Source organism: Canis aureus, chromosome 6, assembly GCF_053574225.1.
Source record: "Canis aureus isolate CA01 chromosome 6, VMU_Caureus_v.1.0, whole genome shotgun sequence".
Classification (NCBI taxonomy): domain Eukaryota; kingdom Metazoa; phylum Chordata; class Mammalia; order Carnivora; family Canidae; genus Canis; species Canis aureus.
Window position 1 is genome coordinate 14,388,052 of NC_135616.1, and position 15,514 is coordinate 14,403,565.

Sequence of the window (15,514 nt, forward strand, 5' to 3'; positions counted from 1 at the left end):
TAAGAATTAAACAGAATCAGAGTAAAAGCTTTAGGGGATAGTTTTGAAATATCAAATTTTACACTAAAAATGGGGGAGGGGCCCCCTTGTTTTCCCTGTGCTCTAAATATGTTTTTTAGTTTCCCTTTTCAGGTGCTAACAGTGGTATTACTAACAATCAGGTATGGAAAGCTGTTTAGTGCACACCAAGATGCAAACTCAGCGATCTAACAGATAGCAACTATTTCTTGACATTTAAAACATGAGAACATTACTTGTACCTTGCAGGGATTATGTAAAGTGTAAGGGATGAAGGATAAGACTTGGAGGTGCAATTTTCCTTGGGGGTGGGGGTAACCCAATCCCACCCAGGCATAAATTCACATTCCAAGACAACCCAAAAACACTAGTCCTACATGTAGATTCCTACATCAACTACTTTGGTTTCTTAGAATTAATTACGTGTCCATATTTTTCTCCTTTTAATTTGCCTGTAGGTGGCCATTAAAAACAAAAAGCATACTTTATAGTTTGATAGTTTAAAGTTTGTCCACAGCTGTTTAATTTGGCTCTTTCTAGGATGGTTCTAAGAGCCCTCTCATTCCAAGACAGAACACTCTGAAATTTTTTTTTATAGAAATGACTGTGAATTAGGGCAATATAATGCCTGACTTGCTTTAGCATACCACCTTCCTTTCATGGGAAATCCTCTATTTACCTAAGACTTAAAGAAAGGTAAAGCTATTTTTAGAGGCAATTTAGATAAGCAGATACTTAATACCTGATGGGCTTCTGGGGGTTACCATTCAGATGTAAATTTTGGTTGCTAATTTCTTATGTAAATTATTGGAATAGTGTAGGTTCCCACCCTGCTGGGAGGCAGTTGATTGTCTAAAGAGGTGAAGGGCAACCAAATCGGAGGCCTCCAAATACAGCTTTGATGACTTTAGTTTGTGTTTACAGCTGTTTCAGTAAACTTTCCCCTCCCCCCGCTTAGATTACTCTGCAGCCTTCAAGTGGGGGATAATTGGAGAATGCAAATCTGGTTCTGTGAAGTGAAAACGTTGGCTATTTTCTTAAGGAAATGCAGATGAAGTTTACAAAGAAGGGCCCTCTACCATTATTCCTCTTCTTAATTAAAATAATTTGCTCCAAAGGTCTTGGGGTGAAGGCAGCATTTCAGTATTGCTTTCAGAAAACAAAGCTACTTAGGGGCAAGTTTGTCAAATAAATTGTTATTTGTGTGCCCACATTGATAACTTATCTTTCTTCCTTTGCGTAAACAGGCTTAGATCCTTAGGGCGCTCTTCCCCAGGTCTTCCAGGAGCCTCTGCAAGAAACATTCTGCCTTTCTTTCAGGATTAGTTCAGATGTGATTCAAAATTACCCTACAGGGGAGTAATAAGGTTTCTTTTCATTTTGTTTGCTGTTTTAATTGAGATTGAATAATTGCTCTTTATTATATTAATAATCTGACATATTTCTAGAGACTAGAACTACCTACTATACCAGATACTTGGATCCTACAGACCTTCAAATATAATCACATTTCATAGATTCTTTAGCTACCCGCTCTTCTTTACAGACACACAGCTTATTTTCAATCTTAAAAAAAAAAAACCTAAATATTGCTCTTTACACAATGTTTTTTCTTAATTGGGGATCCCTGATAATGTATTTTGTAAATTATTAGCTGATCTGAATCCCAAGAACGAGGGTTTAGAGGAAACAATGAAAAGATATCACAGTAAAAGGTCAGACCCTTGCCAGGTGACTGTATTCTCAGAATAATTACAAACTAAACAGGAACTTTTTCTTGATTTTGCAGCCATTTCTGGCCATTTCTTCCTGACCCTGTTGCTGGACTTAGCCTTGCCTTCTCTTTCACTTTTATTTTCTTTCCTCTTAATTGAATTGGCTGAATGGCTTGTGTTGGCGAGTAACATGAGGAAAAGAAGATAAAATAGGACATTGTAAAAATAGACTTTAATTTTTAGAAACAATTTTAGATTTAAAGAAAAGTTGAGAAAATACTATAGAGTTTCTATATATCCCTGCAGTTCCTCCTATGGTTGACATCTTACATTATTACTAATTTTCTAAAGATTTTATTTATTTATTTATTTACTTGGGGGTGGGGAGGGGAGGAGGATGAGAGAGAAGCAGATTCCCTACTCTGCAGGGAGCCTGACAAGGGGCCAATCCCAAAACCCTGGGATTATGACCTGAGCCAAAAGCAGGCACCTAACCGACTGAGTCACCCAGACGCCCCATTATTAATTTTTAATAATAATTAAAGTTCATGGTTTATTTGGGTTCTTAATTTTTCCCTAATATCCTTTTTCTGTTCCAGAATCCTACCAGGATACTAAATTAGTCATCATATCTCCTTAGGCTCCTCTGGGCTGTGACAGTTTCTCAGATTTTCCTTTTTTCTGGTGACCCTGACAGTTTTAGGAATTATTGGTAAGGTATATTGTAGGTGACCCTCTACTGAAATTTGTCTGATGTTTTTCTCCTGGTTATACTTGGGTTATGGATTTGAGAAAGGAAGATCACAATGTGTCATTTTCATCATATTGTGTTAAGGGTACATGCTATCAACATGATTTATGATTGTTGTTGACCTAGATCACCTGGCTGAGGTAGTGTTATCTCCATTCTTTCCCCCACTTTCCATTCTGTGGAAGAAAGTCACTAAGCTCAGCTTATACTTAAGGAATGGGGAATTATGCTCCACCTTCTTGAGGGGAGAGTATCTACATAAATTATTTGAAATTCTGCATGGAAATTAGTCTCTTTCCCCCACCCCATTTATTAATTTATTCAGTCATTTATTTCATTATGCACTCATGGATATCTATTTATTTATTAGATATTTATTTTATATTGATTTCTAATCCAATCCTATTTTGTTCCTCAGATTGTTCCAGTTTTGGATATTGGAAGCACCGTCAGTTGGTTCTTGTCCCCCTTTTATATATTCTCATCATTGTGGCTTTTTTTAAAGCATAAAATAGGACATTTTCTCTTTTCATTGTCATAAGTACCCCTTAAACATTTTTTTAGGAGAAGGAGAGTAGAAAACAAGCTTCTCCTAGAATCCATTCATTGTTTAATAATTATTACTTTCGACCTCTAGATGTCCTCATATCTTAAGTGGGAAAACCCTGAAAGACTGTAGTACTGAAAACTATTTGTACTTCTTAATTTGAGCAGACTGTGTAGTTCTCTTTTTCCACAAAAATCACCTGAAATCACCTTTTTTTTTTCTGTAGAAAATCCTACTTTCTTCAGGTGTTCCCCACACTATGTCTTCTTGACTCTATCTCTGTTAAGCCCAGAACCAAAATTCTGCTTCCCCCGTGGTCTCCCTTTGCTGCAATGTATTAGAAATCTTATCAAAAAAACAAAACAAAACATGAATTTTAAGGATTCATCAGCAAGTATGAGGTAGGTGGTGCCAATAGACCATGGCTATGAGGCAGGGACTGTGGAAAGTGGTTCCCTAGGATTCAGCCTGAAAAGTTGGAAAGTGGAACTCAAGGGGATAAAAAAAGGCAAGGAAGAAACAATAGAAGAGTGTTCTACATCAGACCAAGGGAAGGTGAAGTATTATATGATTCAGAGGGATGTTAATCAGTATAAAGGAATGTCATTTTGGAGTCAAGAGACTTGGGTTTTAGTTCCATGTCTTCCGGTTACTGAGGATTTGAACTTACAGTAATATATATTCTCTTGAACTCCTTAGGGTTTTTTTTTTAAGATTTAATTTATTTATTCATGAGAGACACACAGAGAGAGGCAGAGACACAGGCAGAGGGAGAAGCAGGCTCCATGCAGGGAGCCCGATGTGGGACTCAATCCCGGGACTCCAGGATCACACCCTAGGCCGAAGGCAGGCGCTAAACCGCTGAACCACCCAGGGATCCCCATCCTCAGGGGTTTAAAACCAAATTCTGTCACTACATGACATGTGATAAAGAATTGATTTTAAGTAGAACGTATTTATTTTAAACCAGTATGTTAACATAATTTTTGATCTTATTCATTCATATGAGAAAAATTGTCTACATTTTATTATTAAGTAATTGCTACTTATTTAAAATTAGTTTTGTAAGAAAAAGCATAATTTTATTGATAAATTCAAAAATGAAATAGGATGCTAGGGGAATTGGCACTTAGAAGTAGTAATACAACCTTCCTACAACTTTGACTCACACCGCATTAGCAAGAATAAACTAGATGAAACAATGACTCTGTACTGATTTATAGAATTTGCAAATTATTATGAGCTCATATTTAAATGCTTTCCGGCATCAAAAAAAGGAAGTCAAGGGGCACCTGAGTGGCTCAGTCAGTTAAACATCTGCCTTCAGCTCAGGTCATGATCAAGGGTCCTGGGTTGGAGCTCTCTGCTCGGCAGGCAGTCTGCTTCTCCCTCTGCCCCTTCCCCAACTGATGTTTGCGCTCTCTCTTGCTCTCTCTCTGAAATAAATTTAAAAACCTTTTTTTAGGGCAGCCTGGGTGGCTCAGCGGTTTAGCGCTACTTTTCCCAGGGCATGAACCTGGAGACCCGGGATCGAGTCCCACATCGGGCTCCCGGCATGGAGCCTGCTTCTCCCTCTGCCTGTGTCGATGCTGCTCTCTCTCTCTCTCTCTCAATCTCTGTCTCTCATTAATAAATAAATAAATAAATAAATACATCTTTTAAAAAAACCCTTTTTTTAAAAAAAGAAGAAGAAAGTCAAAATCTAATTTTAATACCCACATTTTGGAATTCTTATAATTTAAGATTAAAATGGTATACTAGCTTATTTTTGTAATTTTTGTATTTTCGTTCTATATGATGGAAAGGTTTCAGGCTGCTGCTTGCAGATTTTCTGCTACTGAACATGCTGCAGAATGAGGTAGGCTTTTCCCTCTTAACGTGGAAAGCCAAATTGGATTATAATCACTAAATTTTACCTTGACATTTTTTGGGTGTCCTAGAAACATATTGGTGCATTTTATATAATTTGATAATTTAATGAGTGAAGTTGGGATCGAATCTAACTTTCATACCTAACAAGAGCATCTTTAGACACATTTGTAAAATAACCATGCTCATTAACACAATCAGTGCCCTCTGAGCTTCCCATCATTTTTTTTTTTATTTATTTATGATAGTCACACACAGAGAGAGAGAGGCAGAGACACAGGCAGAGGGAGAAGCAGGCTCCATGCACCAGGAGCCCAACGTGGGACTCGATCCCTGGTCTCCAGGATCACACCCCGGGCCAAAGGCAGGCGCTAAACCGCTGTGCCACCCGGGGTTCCCTGAGCTTCCCATCATTAACCAAGAGTGTATTACAAGTATAGATTAAGCCTGATAATAAAAACAGTTGTGTGAAATCAAAACCACACACTGATATGGGATTCAAACAAGTGAGTCCTGGAGTTCATTCACCTGGTTTTCACTATCCCTACACACGTACCAGGGAAGGCCCTCAGAACATTCTGTTTTAAAAGTAGGATATTAGAATCACTATTTATTAGTTTTCAGAAATTGGTAATGGTATCTATTTTAGTTTGACCTGTAATTCCAAGTATCACAGAATACCTTTATAAATCCCTAGGAGTTTGATAACTACCTGTTCGGAGATGCTGTATCAGATGATCTTGAGGTTCTATATAGCTCTGATGTTCTAAAAAGCTCATAATAATTTGCAAATTCTATAAATCAGTACAGAGTCATTGTTTCATCTAGTCTATTCTTGCTAATGCGGTGTGAGTCAAAGTTGTAGGAAGGTTGTATTACTACTTCTAAGTGCCAATTCCCCTAGCATCCTGTTTTCCACTAATAGGTAATCATGAACCTCCCATCACTGAGTTTAATTATGCTTTTTGAAGCAAGTGATGATGAAGGTACTATTTCTTATGGGAAATGTGTTTCTAGGTGTAGTGTCTACACTAATAATTCCTTTGATTAAAAAAATTAGTGCTTCTTTCAGGACTTTCAAATGCCTCCTAGAGGGGCAATGGGTGGCTCAGTTGGTTGAGCATCTGCCTTTGGTTCGTGTCACAATCCCAGGATCCTGCGATTGAGCCCCACATTGAGCTCCCCGCTCAGAGGGGAGCCTGCTTCTCCCTCTCCCTCTCCCTCTCTTTTCCCTCTGCCTGCTGTTCCACCTGCTTGTGTGCAATCCCTCTCTTAAATAAACAAATAAAATCTTTGAAAAATAAAATAAAAAGAATGCCTCTTAAGATTTAGTATTTTAGAATTTGGTTAAATGTCTTTGTTCACCTTTCATGGTTTTAGATCTGGGTTATAATTGTTTTTAGCTTTTCTTTTGCCAAATTAAGTAGTATACTTTTTGGTCTATTTTTATATAGTAAATTTCCCATGTCTTATATCCCTGAACATTACCGAACTCATTACATAACCTTAGATAAGTTCCCTAGGCTTTCTGAGCTTCAATTTCTCCATCTTTGGAAAGAAATTGGTAGTTGTTGAGAGGACTAAATAAGATAAATCTATACAGTGGTTAGCACTGTACCTGGCATATGTTAAGTGCCCCATATATTTTTCTGCCACCAATGTCGTCATCATCATCATCATTTCCCCACTTTCAAGTCTGTGAGTCCTGTCCCTTAAATGGGGTGAGGACAGCAGAATTTTTTTTAGGGGTTTTATGTATCCATAGTTTCCAAAAAATGTTTGTAAACTAAGTAAATAATATGACTCACATGTACAAATGACTGTTTTTCAAATACCTATAGATTATATTGTAAATAATAAATATAGATTCATTCAAAATTGTTTTAAAAAATCACAATAACATCCTGCTATTGTTCTTCTCAATTCACAAAACTAAAAGTTAAATTTGAAAGTTTTTCATGTTAAAAGGGGACCTGTGGGCTTGAAGTGATTGAACCACAATGTTTTATTATTTTAGTCTTTCTTCTGTTGACTTCTTCCAATACCATTATGTCTACTTTTGAGGTTTGATGAGCCAAACCATATAATAGATTTATTTGCACTACAGTTTCACACAATGTTTGGATATTGTTTTCTTATTATTTCTCATATACTAGCTGATCACATCCAATTTGTTTGTTGGCATTTGGTTAACATCCTACTATGAACTGATACGTGAAGATTTAGCATAGTTATTCTCTGCTTTGTATTGGGTGATGATGATGGTCCCCTCAGGTTTGTGTGCGGAGAGTTAGATGTCCATCCTTTATCTTCCACAACTCTCTGAAATAGTATTTATCATACTTTTATTCACCCTCTTTTAGCTGCAAGTGAAACCCAACCCAACCCAACTGAGATTAGCTTTAGGTAGAATAAAGACATTATTTGAAGAATTCCTAAGCAAAGTGTTTCATGATCAAACCATGGAAAAGACAATATACTGAGTTTCAGGGGCCCACATACTGCTAGAACATTCCCCCTGAACCTCCTGTCTGCTGACAGTGCTGACAGATTTCTCTCACAAGGCAAGGAACCAAGCTGCCACAGACCAGACTAAGCCACTTCCTGGCTCCATGTTCAGAATTCCTAGAGAAAAAGCTCTGATTGGCCTAGTTAATGTCAGGTGCCCCTGACTGATCAACTATAGCCAGAAAGGAGGGCTATTACAGTGGCCAGCTTGGATCAGGTGCCAACTCCAGTCAGTCTAGAATATCACAGTTTTCCAGGGAGAATCATGTGATTAGGTTTCGGGGAGGTCTGATTATCTCCCAGAAGATGTGAAATAGGTGCTTTGCAGCAGAATATAGCTCTGTAATACTGTTTTGTGATTATTGGCTCCTTATACATTCTTTCAATAAACTATAATGTGAGCTCTTAGAGAAAGGTATATTTTTCAATGGTAGCTCATGAAGATGACCTCACAGTTCTGAGTTCTAGTTGTAGCCATTCATTTATAAGCCACCAAATTCTGAGGTTCAGTCTCTCCCTATGTAAAATGGAAAGCCTCCCTCTTCTATGACAGTTACCATTTATAGAAGTGAACTTGTACTGAAAATATAAAAATATTGTATTATATGCAATAAAAATCATGTACAGTTTCCAAAGTTTGCTGTGTATATTTTATCATTAGCATACCTGTGGATCAGAAAATATGAAGTCATCAGTGTTGGCTGAATCTGTCAGAAATACCTCCTTTTTGTATCTTTTCAAAATACCTTATTTTGTGTCTGGCTAAAATATATGGACTTTAAATTTAGTCCTTAATGCTGATTCTGACAGGTAAATCCACCCTCCAAATGCATGATAAGAGAGAACTTTTCTAAACATTTCACTGTGTTCTTTCTTTACTGGTTTTTAGGTTTTTGTCAAGCGGGAAAGGATTTGCGTTTGGTATCTCTGTGTATGGAACAAATTGACATCCCAGCAGGATTCCTCCTGGTGGGGGCCAAGTCTCCCAATCTTCCTGAACACATTCTAGTGTGTGCTGTAGACAAGCGATTTCTACCAGATGATCATGGGAAAAATGCACTTTTAGGTGAGTATTCTACATCTATAAAACTCCCTCTAAGATGAAGGAGTTAAGCTATAAGTTTATTTTAAATTACCGTAGAATTTTCTTTAAAAATGATAGAATTATTTGAGAATTCTGTAGTTTAACTCAAGTATGAAACATTTTTTTCTTTTAGTAACTTCTTTAAAATTATCTTTTATTTTCTATTCATTCTCAAAACACCCACCTCAAAGACACTTTTTAAAACCAGGCTTAAAGGATGGCATGAGATTTATCAAATATTAATACTTTGTAAAGCAAAGCAGGATTCATTTTTTATAGAGTCATTGATTTGGACCTGATGTCAAGTCAACTCTCAATTATTCAACTATGAATTACTTTGTAAGTTGTTGGTAGTTTCTCCATATCACCCATTATTCCTAACTACACTTGATTGATATGATTCTTACTTTATATTTAGCATGAGTTTAAACAAAATAACTAGGACTAGACATATGATATAAAATGTGTAACTGTATCTCAGAATTGTTTACTTTCTGTATTACTTTGAGTTTGCCCTTATTTATAACCTAGCTTCCTTACATCATGGGAAATAAAAATAAGATTTATTTTTAAATTAGTTTTAATAATTGAGAAGATAAGATAATTAAAAAGATAAGATGGGGCAGCCCCGGTGGCTCAGCAGTTTACTGCCACCTTCGGCTTGGGGTATGATCCTGGAGACCCGGGATAGAGTCCCACGTTGAGCTCCCTGCATGGAGCCTGCTTCTCCCTCTGCCTGTGTCTCTGCCTCTCTCTCTCTCTCTCCCTCTCTCTCTCTCTCTCTCTGTCATGAATAAATAAATAAAATCTTTTTTAAAAAAGAAGATAAGATGTCACATAAGGTTTGTTGCTTTCTTTGTTTCTGTGTTTCTCTGGAGTTTTTGTTTCTCAGAATTTCTCTTTCTGTAGGTGCAATCAAATAGATGTTTTTGGTGCAAATAAATAACAAAAATGAAAAAGAGAAAAGAAGGCAAAGAATTCAAGAATTGTTTTTGTTGTGAGCTGTGCTTGTTTAGTTTGATGCATTTTTCCTAGCTATACATACAGTATTACCAGAAAGTTTAGAAATACATATATCAGTATTTAGGGTCAGAAAGTACCCCTGCCCATGCTTTATAAAGGTTCCTTAAGTTACAATCCAAAGTCTTCTCTTCGTTCATAGGAAAAGAAGTGATAATTTCCATTAGGGTTTCATAAAAAAGATGTTAATTTTCTTTACTTTTAGTGATTTTGAGCAGATGGTTTAACACAGAAACTTAATGGTAATGTTTATACATTGGACTACATTATCAAAGAAGTTTCCAAATCCTCATTTGTCCACTCAGTCATTCAACACTATTTGTTCAAAATGTAGTATGTACCAAAAACCATGCTAGGCTGTGATGTAGGGACACAAAAATGATAAGACACAAAGCTAGTAACCTAGTCGTCTTGTGATATAACAATTTTGGGAAACTTCTTTTTAACATTTTAAAAGCATTATAGCATCAGGGCACTTTGCTGGCTCATTTGGAAAAGCATGTGACTCTTGACCTCAGGATCATGTGTTTGAGCCCCATGTTGGGTGAAGAGATTACTAAAAACAAACAAAAAACAAACATAAAAAAATTAAAGCATTATAGTGTCATCAAATGGAATAGTTGACATGTGGCTCTGATCACAAATAGAAAAATCTCTCATGATGTCTTCTTTTTCAATGATTCTTCATGACTAGAGGAATCCTCCTAGAATATATCACAGAAAGGACACAACAAACATTATCAGAATAATAGATTTCATAATTATATGTTACCAGGAATAGGAGATCAAGGACCATGGGCATTGGGAGTTGGAATTGGGGGATTAAAATGCCAGATTTAGCACTTAGTACTTTCAGAATATGGGCAAGCTACTTATCCTCTTGAGGTCTCAGATTCCTCATCTGTATAAAGAGGCCAGTGATGCCTACCTTGCAAGGTTGTAAAGATCAAATGATGTTTATAAGACACCCATCCAGCATAGTGCCTGGAACAGAATACTTGTTCTTTACATGGTAGTTATTCTACCACTCTGTCGTGTTAATAAATATGACAAAATTCCATTTCGTTACAGAAATGGAATTTTGCTTACTTTCTCTAGCCTTGTGACTGGGCATAATTTTTTACTGACCACTTTCTCTTTTTTTTTAAAGATTGTATTTATTTATTCATGAGAGACACAGAGAGAGAGGCAGAGACACAGGTGGAGGGAGAAGCAGGCTCCATGCAGGGATCCCGATGTGGGACTTGATCCTCGGTCTCCAGGATCACGCCCCCACTAAACCACTGAGCCACCCAGGGATCCCCTACTAACCACTTTCTAAATTGAAAGCATAGTACAACAAAATGGTTGAAGTTTTCTCTTAGATAAGTATGTTGTTGAGATTCTATATGTTCAATACTCTGTTGTTTAATAGTTAACATCCATCCAACATTCTTACTGATGATAGATTATTTTAGTATGCATTAAGATATAGTGGGGAAAAAGTATAAGCTTCAAATATACTAGAATCCTGGTGGACTCCAATATCAATTTGCCTAACCTTTTATGTAAATTATGCAGATTCAATCTGCATACCCCCCTGTGGGGGGATTGATTAAAAAATATATTGATCCAGTTGGCAGTGCATTCATGTGTCCCAAATCTACCATACAGTTGGAATAATTGATTGACAGAAAAGCTAGAAAGCTAGTTTAGTTGTACGAAGAATTATTTTTTGTGATGATGGCAACAAGAACTTTGAGCAGACCAAATCTCCCTTGAACAAAGGTTATTACTGAAACCATACAGAGTTTGAAAAAGGAGCTGTAGAATTCTATCTCTTTAATATTATTAATGCTTATCATCAGTGTACCATTTCTGTTCTTTGAAGATTATGCAGTTCTGTTGTGTTGCTTCCTCCTTACCCTCTCTTCCTTTTCACCTCAGAGAATAGGCAAAAGAAAAAAGATAAAACCTCACCTCAGTAATTAGTTAATTCTAATTCTCATACTAATCTTTTATGAATTAGTAATTAAAGGCAATGTCTTTAATTATTTTTGCTAAAGTGTTCTTTTATCATTTTACTGTGTTTGGGTACTACATCTGCCTCACAAATTAGGCATTTTTCTATCAAGGCATGATGATCACACCACAATGTAAGTTACATGGAAGCAGTGGTTTTGTCTGCTTTTGTCATGCTGAAAACCTAGTACTTGAAACACTGCCTAGTGCATGGTAGAGTACAAGTATTTGTTGGATGGATTTATGGATTTGTTGGATAGGTCCACGAATGCATGGAGAGATGGATGGTTAAATGGCTTGGGAACTTGGTGAACTACGCAGTCGTCATTGATAATTTTTTTTTGGCCTGTAGCTCTAAGGTATTGGACAGAAAGCCAAATGCTCTCAAATGCAAACCATCTCTGAACATATTTTAAATAATTTATCAAATTATATTTATGTTTATAATTCTATAAAATAACAGTAATAGACTAATTACATGGACTTACTAGTATTATGTAACTGATCAGAAATTACCACTGTCTCTATTTTTCCAGTTTCACACAATGCCTGCTATATAGGTAGATGCTCAATAAATAATTGCTGAGTAAATAATAATAAATTGGACTGCCATTTCTAAATGCTCGGACTTGATTGTCAGCATTCTGAGATTGGTAGATTATGAAATATTCTGTCTTTAGTCCTGGTGGCCTTTCTCTTTTCTCCTTTTCTATCTTTGTTAATTATGTAACAGATTGTTTTGGAGTTTAAAGAGAATGTATCACTTCATCAGTAGATTTATTTTAAGTTAGTTACGTATATAGAGAGATATTGTATGTATGAGTTGGGAATGCTCTTTCTCATTTACAGCTTTTTTTTGTCCTCATTCACTACATAGCAGTATATATGTTGTGTCCTCAGCAGTCACAACCAGAGGAACTCATACTCTTTCTGTGCAACTTTCCTCTGTGTATTAGGGGGCTCATTTCCAATTTAGCAAAGTATGGCCTCTCATCCTCTTCACCTTCTCCATTTCTTCTTTCTGTGTCCCCTACTATAAGTAGGTCACTAAAAGTTTTATTTTGTCTGATTAATCTGAGTGAGAATTGTTTAGATGTGAGATCTAAAGGAATAATATGCTAGTTTGAATACAGGGAGGTGAATAAAGAGGAAATGGGACTCTCAGAAAACTCATGTGAGAAAGTACAGCTAGATGTCATAGAACCTGGAAAGTTGGCAGTGCCTTGGGTTTGCCTATCACTGTATACCCTTTCCTATCTGCAGACCAGCTTCAGCTTCCTCTTCATGGTTCTCAATTTATTCTCTCCCACATCTTAGCTGACAGGCAGTTGGATATACTCCCAGCTTGGCTTCCAATTTTATAAGACCTTACAAATCCAGGGTCCAGTGCCATCTGACTGGTTCTTTTTGTATTTATTTTAAAATTCTAGGAGACTCTGACTGTCCCACACTGGATCAGATAATAGCACAGTCTAATCAGCAGTAGCCATGATGGCAAGTCCACATGATGGGTAGGGCAGAGAATGAGGGCCAACAGATTCTCTAAGAAGGGAGTGTGGGAGAAAGGAAAAATGGATATGTCTAGGACCAAACTTTTTCATATTTTCATGTCAACTATATGAATTCTATCACATGATACTTTCCACATCCACTCTGTTTCCTTAACCATTATCCTCTTACAGCAGGATTTAAATTACCATCAGTCTTTATAAATAACTTTGCTTTTTAAAATTATTTTTTCCTTGAAATTAGGAAGTTATTGGGTCAAAAAGTTGGAATATTTCTATACCTTTTGTATGTGAAAGTATTTTATCAATTTACTAGTCCACTAGTAACTTTGGTTTTCCTTCTTTTAGGGTTTTCTGGAAACTGTATTGGCTGTGGAGAAAGAGGATTTCGATATTTCACAGAATTTTCCAACCATATTAACTTGAAACTCACCACCCAGCCAAAGAAGCAGAAGCACTTAAAGTACTACCTAGTCAGAAGCTCCCAGGGTGTATTGTCAAAAGGACCTCTTATCTGCTGGAAAGGTAGCGTCAATTTCTGGAGAGAAAGGAAAAGGAAGGAAGGGAATGAGGATGTTACAGTAGTAATAAATGACCTATACAGAGTTCAGAATTCAGATATGATATAGATAAATATCCCAAGTTCAGAAGACTATCCAAAGATGTAAAACTCTCTGACAGGTTATTTGACTAGGTTCTTTCTTTATTTTTCTTTCTTTTTTTTTTTTATTTCTTTCTATTTTCAATAGAGACTCTCAGGTTTAGGAAAAGTACATGTCTCTTTGTATTTGTCTCTTGGGAGGGTAAAGTGCAGACAGACTCTTCCCAGTTCTTCTGTCACTTAGAGAGGACCTCAAAGTGTCATTTTCCTGGTTACATCCTTTTTCAACTTTATTTAGGTTCTTTGGTAATTCCCAAGCATATATAATTTTCTGTTTTCATTAGAACTATACATACTGTAGAACAAATAGTGCTTTCTTCACCATACCTGGGGAAGTGCACTCTTAAGTTGGTGAAGTTTTGGATTTTTTAAGTTACGAAGAACTTAACCAACTTATTTATAGAGCTGAATCCAATTGAAACCTCATCGACCTCTTCGTGTGGTCGATAGGACTTGCCACAAGTTTTATTCATTGTTCTAATCCAATGGATAATCTAATCCTTATTTTTTTGAGCAGTTACTCAGATTCTGAGACTTTCCTTAATTATTAAGACAATATAATTGTCTTTAATGCTTCCATTTGTTATCTATGCAAGATTTTGGCCTGACTGTAAGAAATAGTATAATAAATCCAAATTATAAGTATAGATTTTCCTTTAATTCTTCCACTGTAATTACTCTTGGTTGCATTTAAGATGATATATAATTCTTTAGGAAATGCTGCATGTTCCAAGCCAGGTACAATAATCCCGAGTGGCTTTTGAAGCCTTACATTTAAAAAAAATTTTTTTTAAGATTTAATTTATTTTTCTACAAAGATTTTTTTAAAGATTTAGTTATTTGAGAGAGAGAGTGTGTGTGCGAGCAGTGAGAGGAGCAGAGGGAAAGGCAGAGGGAGAGAAACAGACTTCCCACTGAGTGCAGAACCAACTTGGGGCTCAGTCCTTCAACCCTGAGATCAAAACATGAGCTGAAATCAAGAGTTGAATGCTTAATCAGCTGATCCACCCTGGTGCCCCTAAAAGGTATTATTTTTAAGTAATCTCTACACTCAATGTTGGACTTGAACACACAACGCTGAGAATAAGAGTCACATGCTAGGGGCACCTGGGTGGCTCAGTCAGTTAAGCTTCTACCTTCGGCTCAAGTCATGATCCTAGAGTCCTGGGATAGAGCCCCGTGTCCAACTCCCTACTCAGCAGGGAGTCTACTCCCTCTCCCTCTGCCATCTTTCCCACCCTGCTTGTGTTCGCTGGCTCGATCTCTTTGTCAAATAAATAAATAATCTTAAAAAAAAAAAAAAAGAGTTACATGCTCTACCATTTGAGCCAGCCAGGCATCTGAAGCCTCACATTTATAGCAGTTGCTATTCTAGAATTAGAAATGGGTATGTGTATATTATCTATCTATATATAGATATGTAGACATATAATATCAATTGCATATAATCAATATGCAATATCATGCATGTAATACACATAAATGTAGAGATATCCTTTAGGCTAAAGTACAGTAGCTCTTCAAGGAAGGTTCTAGCAATGAAGGTTATAGAAAACTGCTTCCAGCCCTTGCATATATTTGATAAACTTGGAACCTCTCTAAAGAATCCTCTATAATTAACCTGGTCATTTGCAGCCATTTATATTTCTTTTTCACCTGCTGCCTTTAAAGACTAATATAGTATAGCATGTAGTACAATTCATTTGGAAGGTACAACCCCACAGGGTGTCATACTAATTGCTCTCTACCTGACTCAATTCAAAATATTATTAAAGTATTACAGTAAAGCTCCATTAATATTGGTTTACCTAAAATGAAGCTTTGTGTTGCAT

The 15,514-nt window shown here is 36.5% G+C and overlaps 1 protein-coding gene across 7 annotated transcripts in view; it reads left to right on the plus strand.

Moving 5' to 3' along the window:
* The window catches only part of GREB1L (GREB1 like retinoic acid receptor coactivator), a 269,481-nt gene that overhangs the window by 134,937 nt on the left and 119,030 nt on the right, over positions 1-15,514 (plus strand). For all 7 annotated transcript variants that reach the window (XM_077900221.1, XM_077900220.1, XM_077900218.1 and 4 more), the window contains 2 exons: positions 8,298-8,474; positions 13,370-13,546. In XM_077900221.1, coding sequence (XP_077756347.1) covers positions 8,298-8,474; positions 13,370-13,546 — 354 coding nt within the window. The remainder of the gene's footprint in view (positions 1-8,297; positions 8,475-13,369; positions 13,547-15,514) is intronic.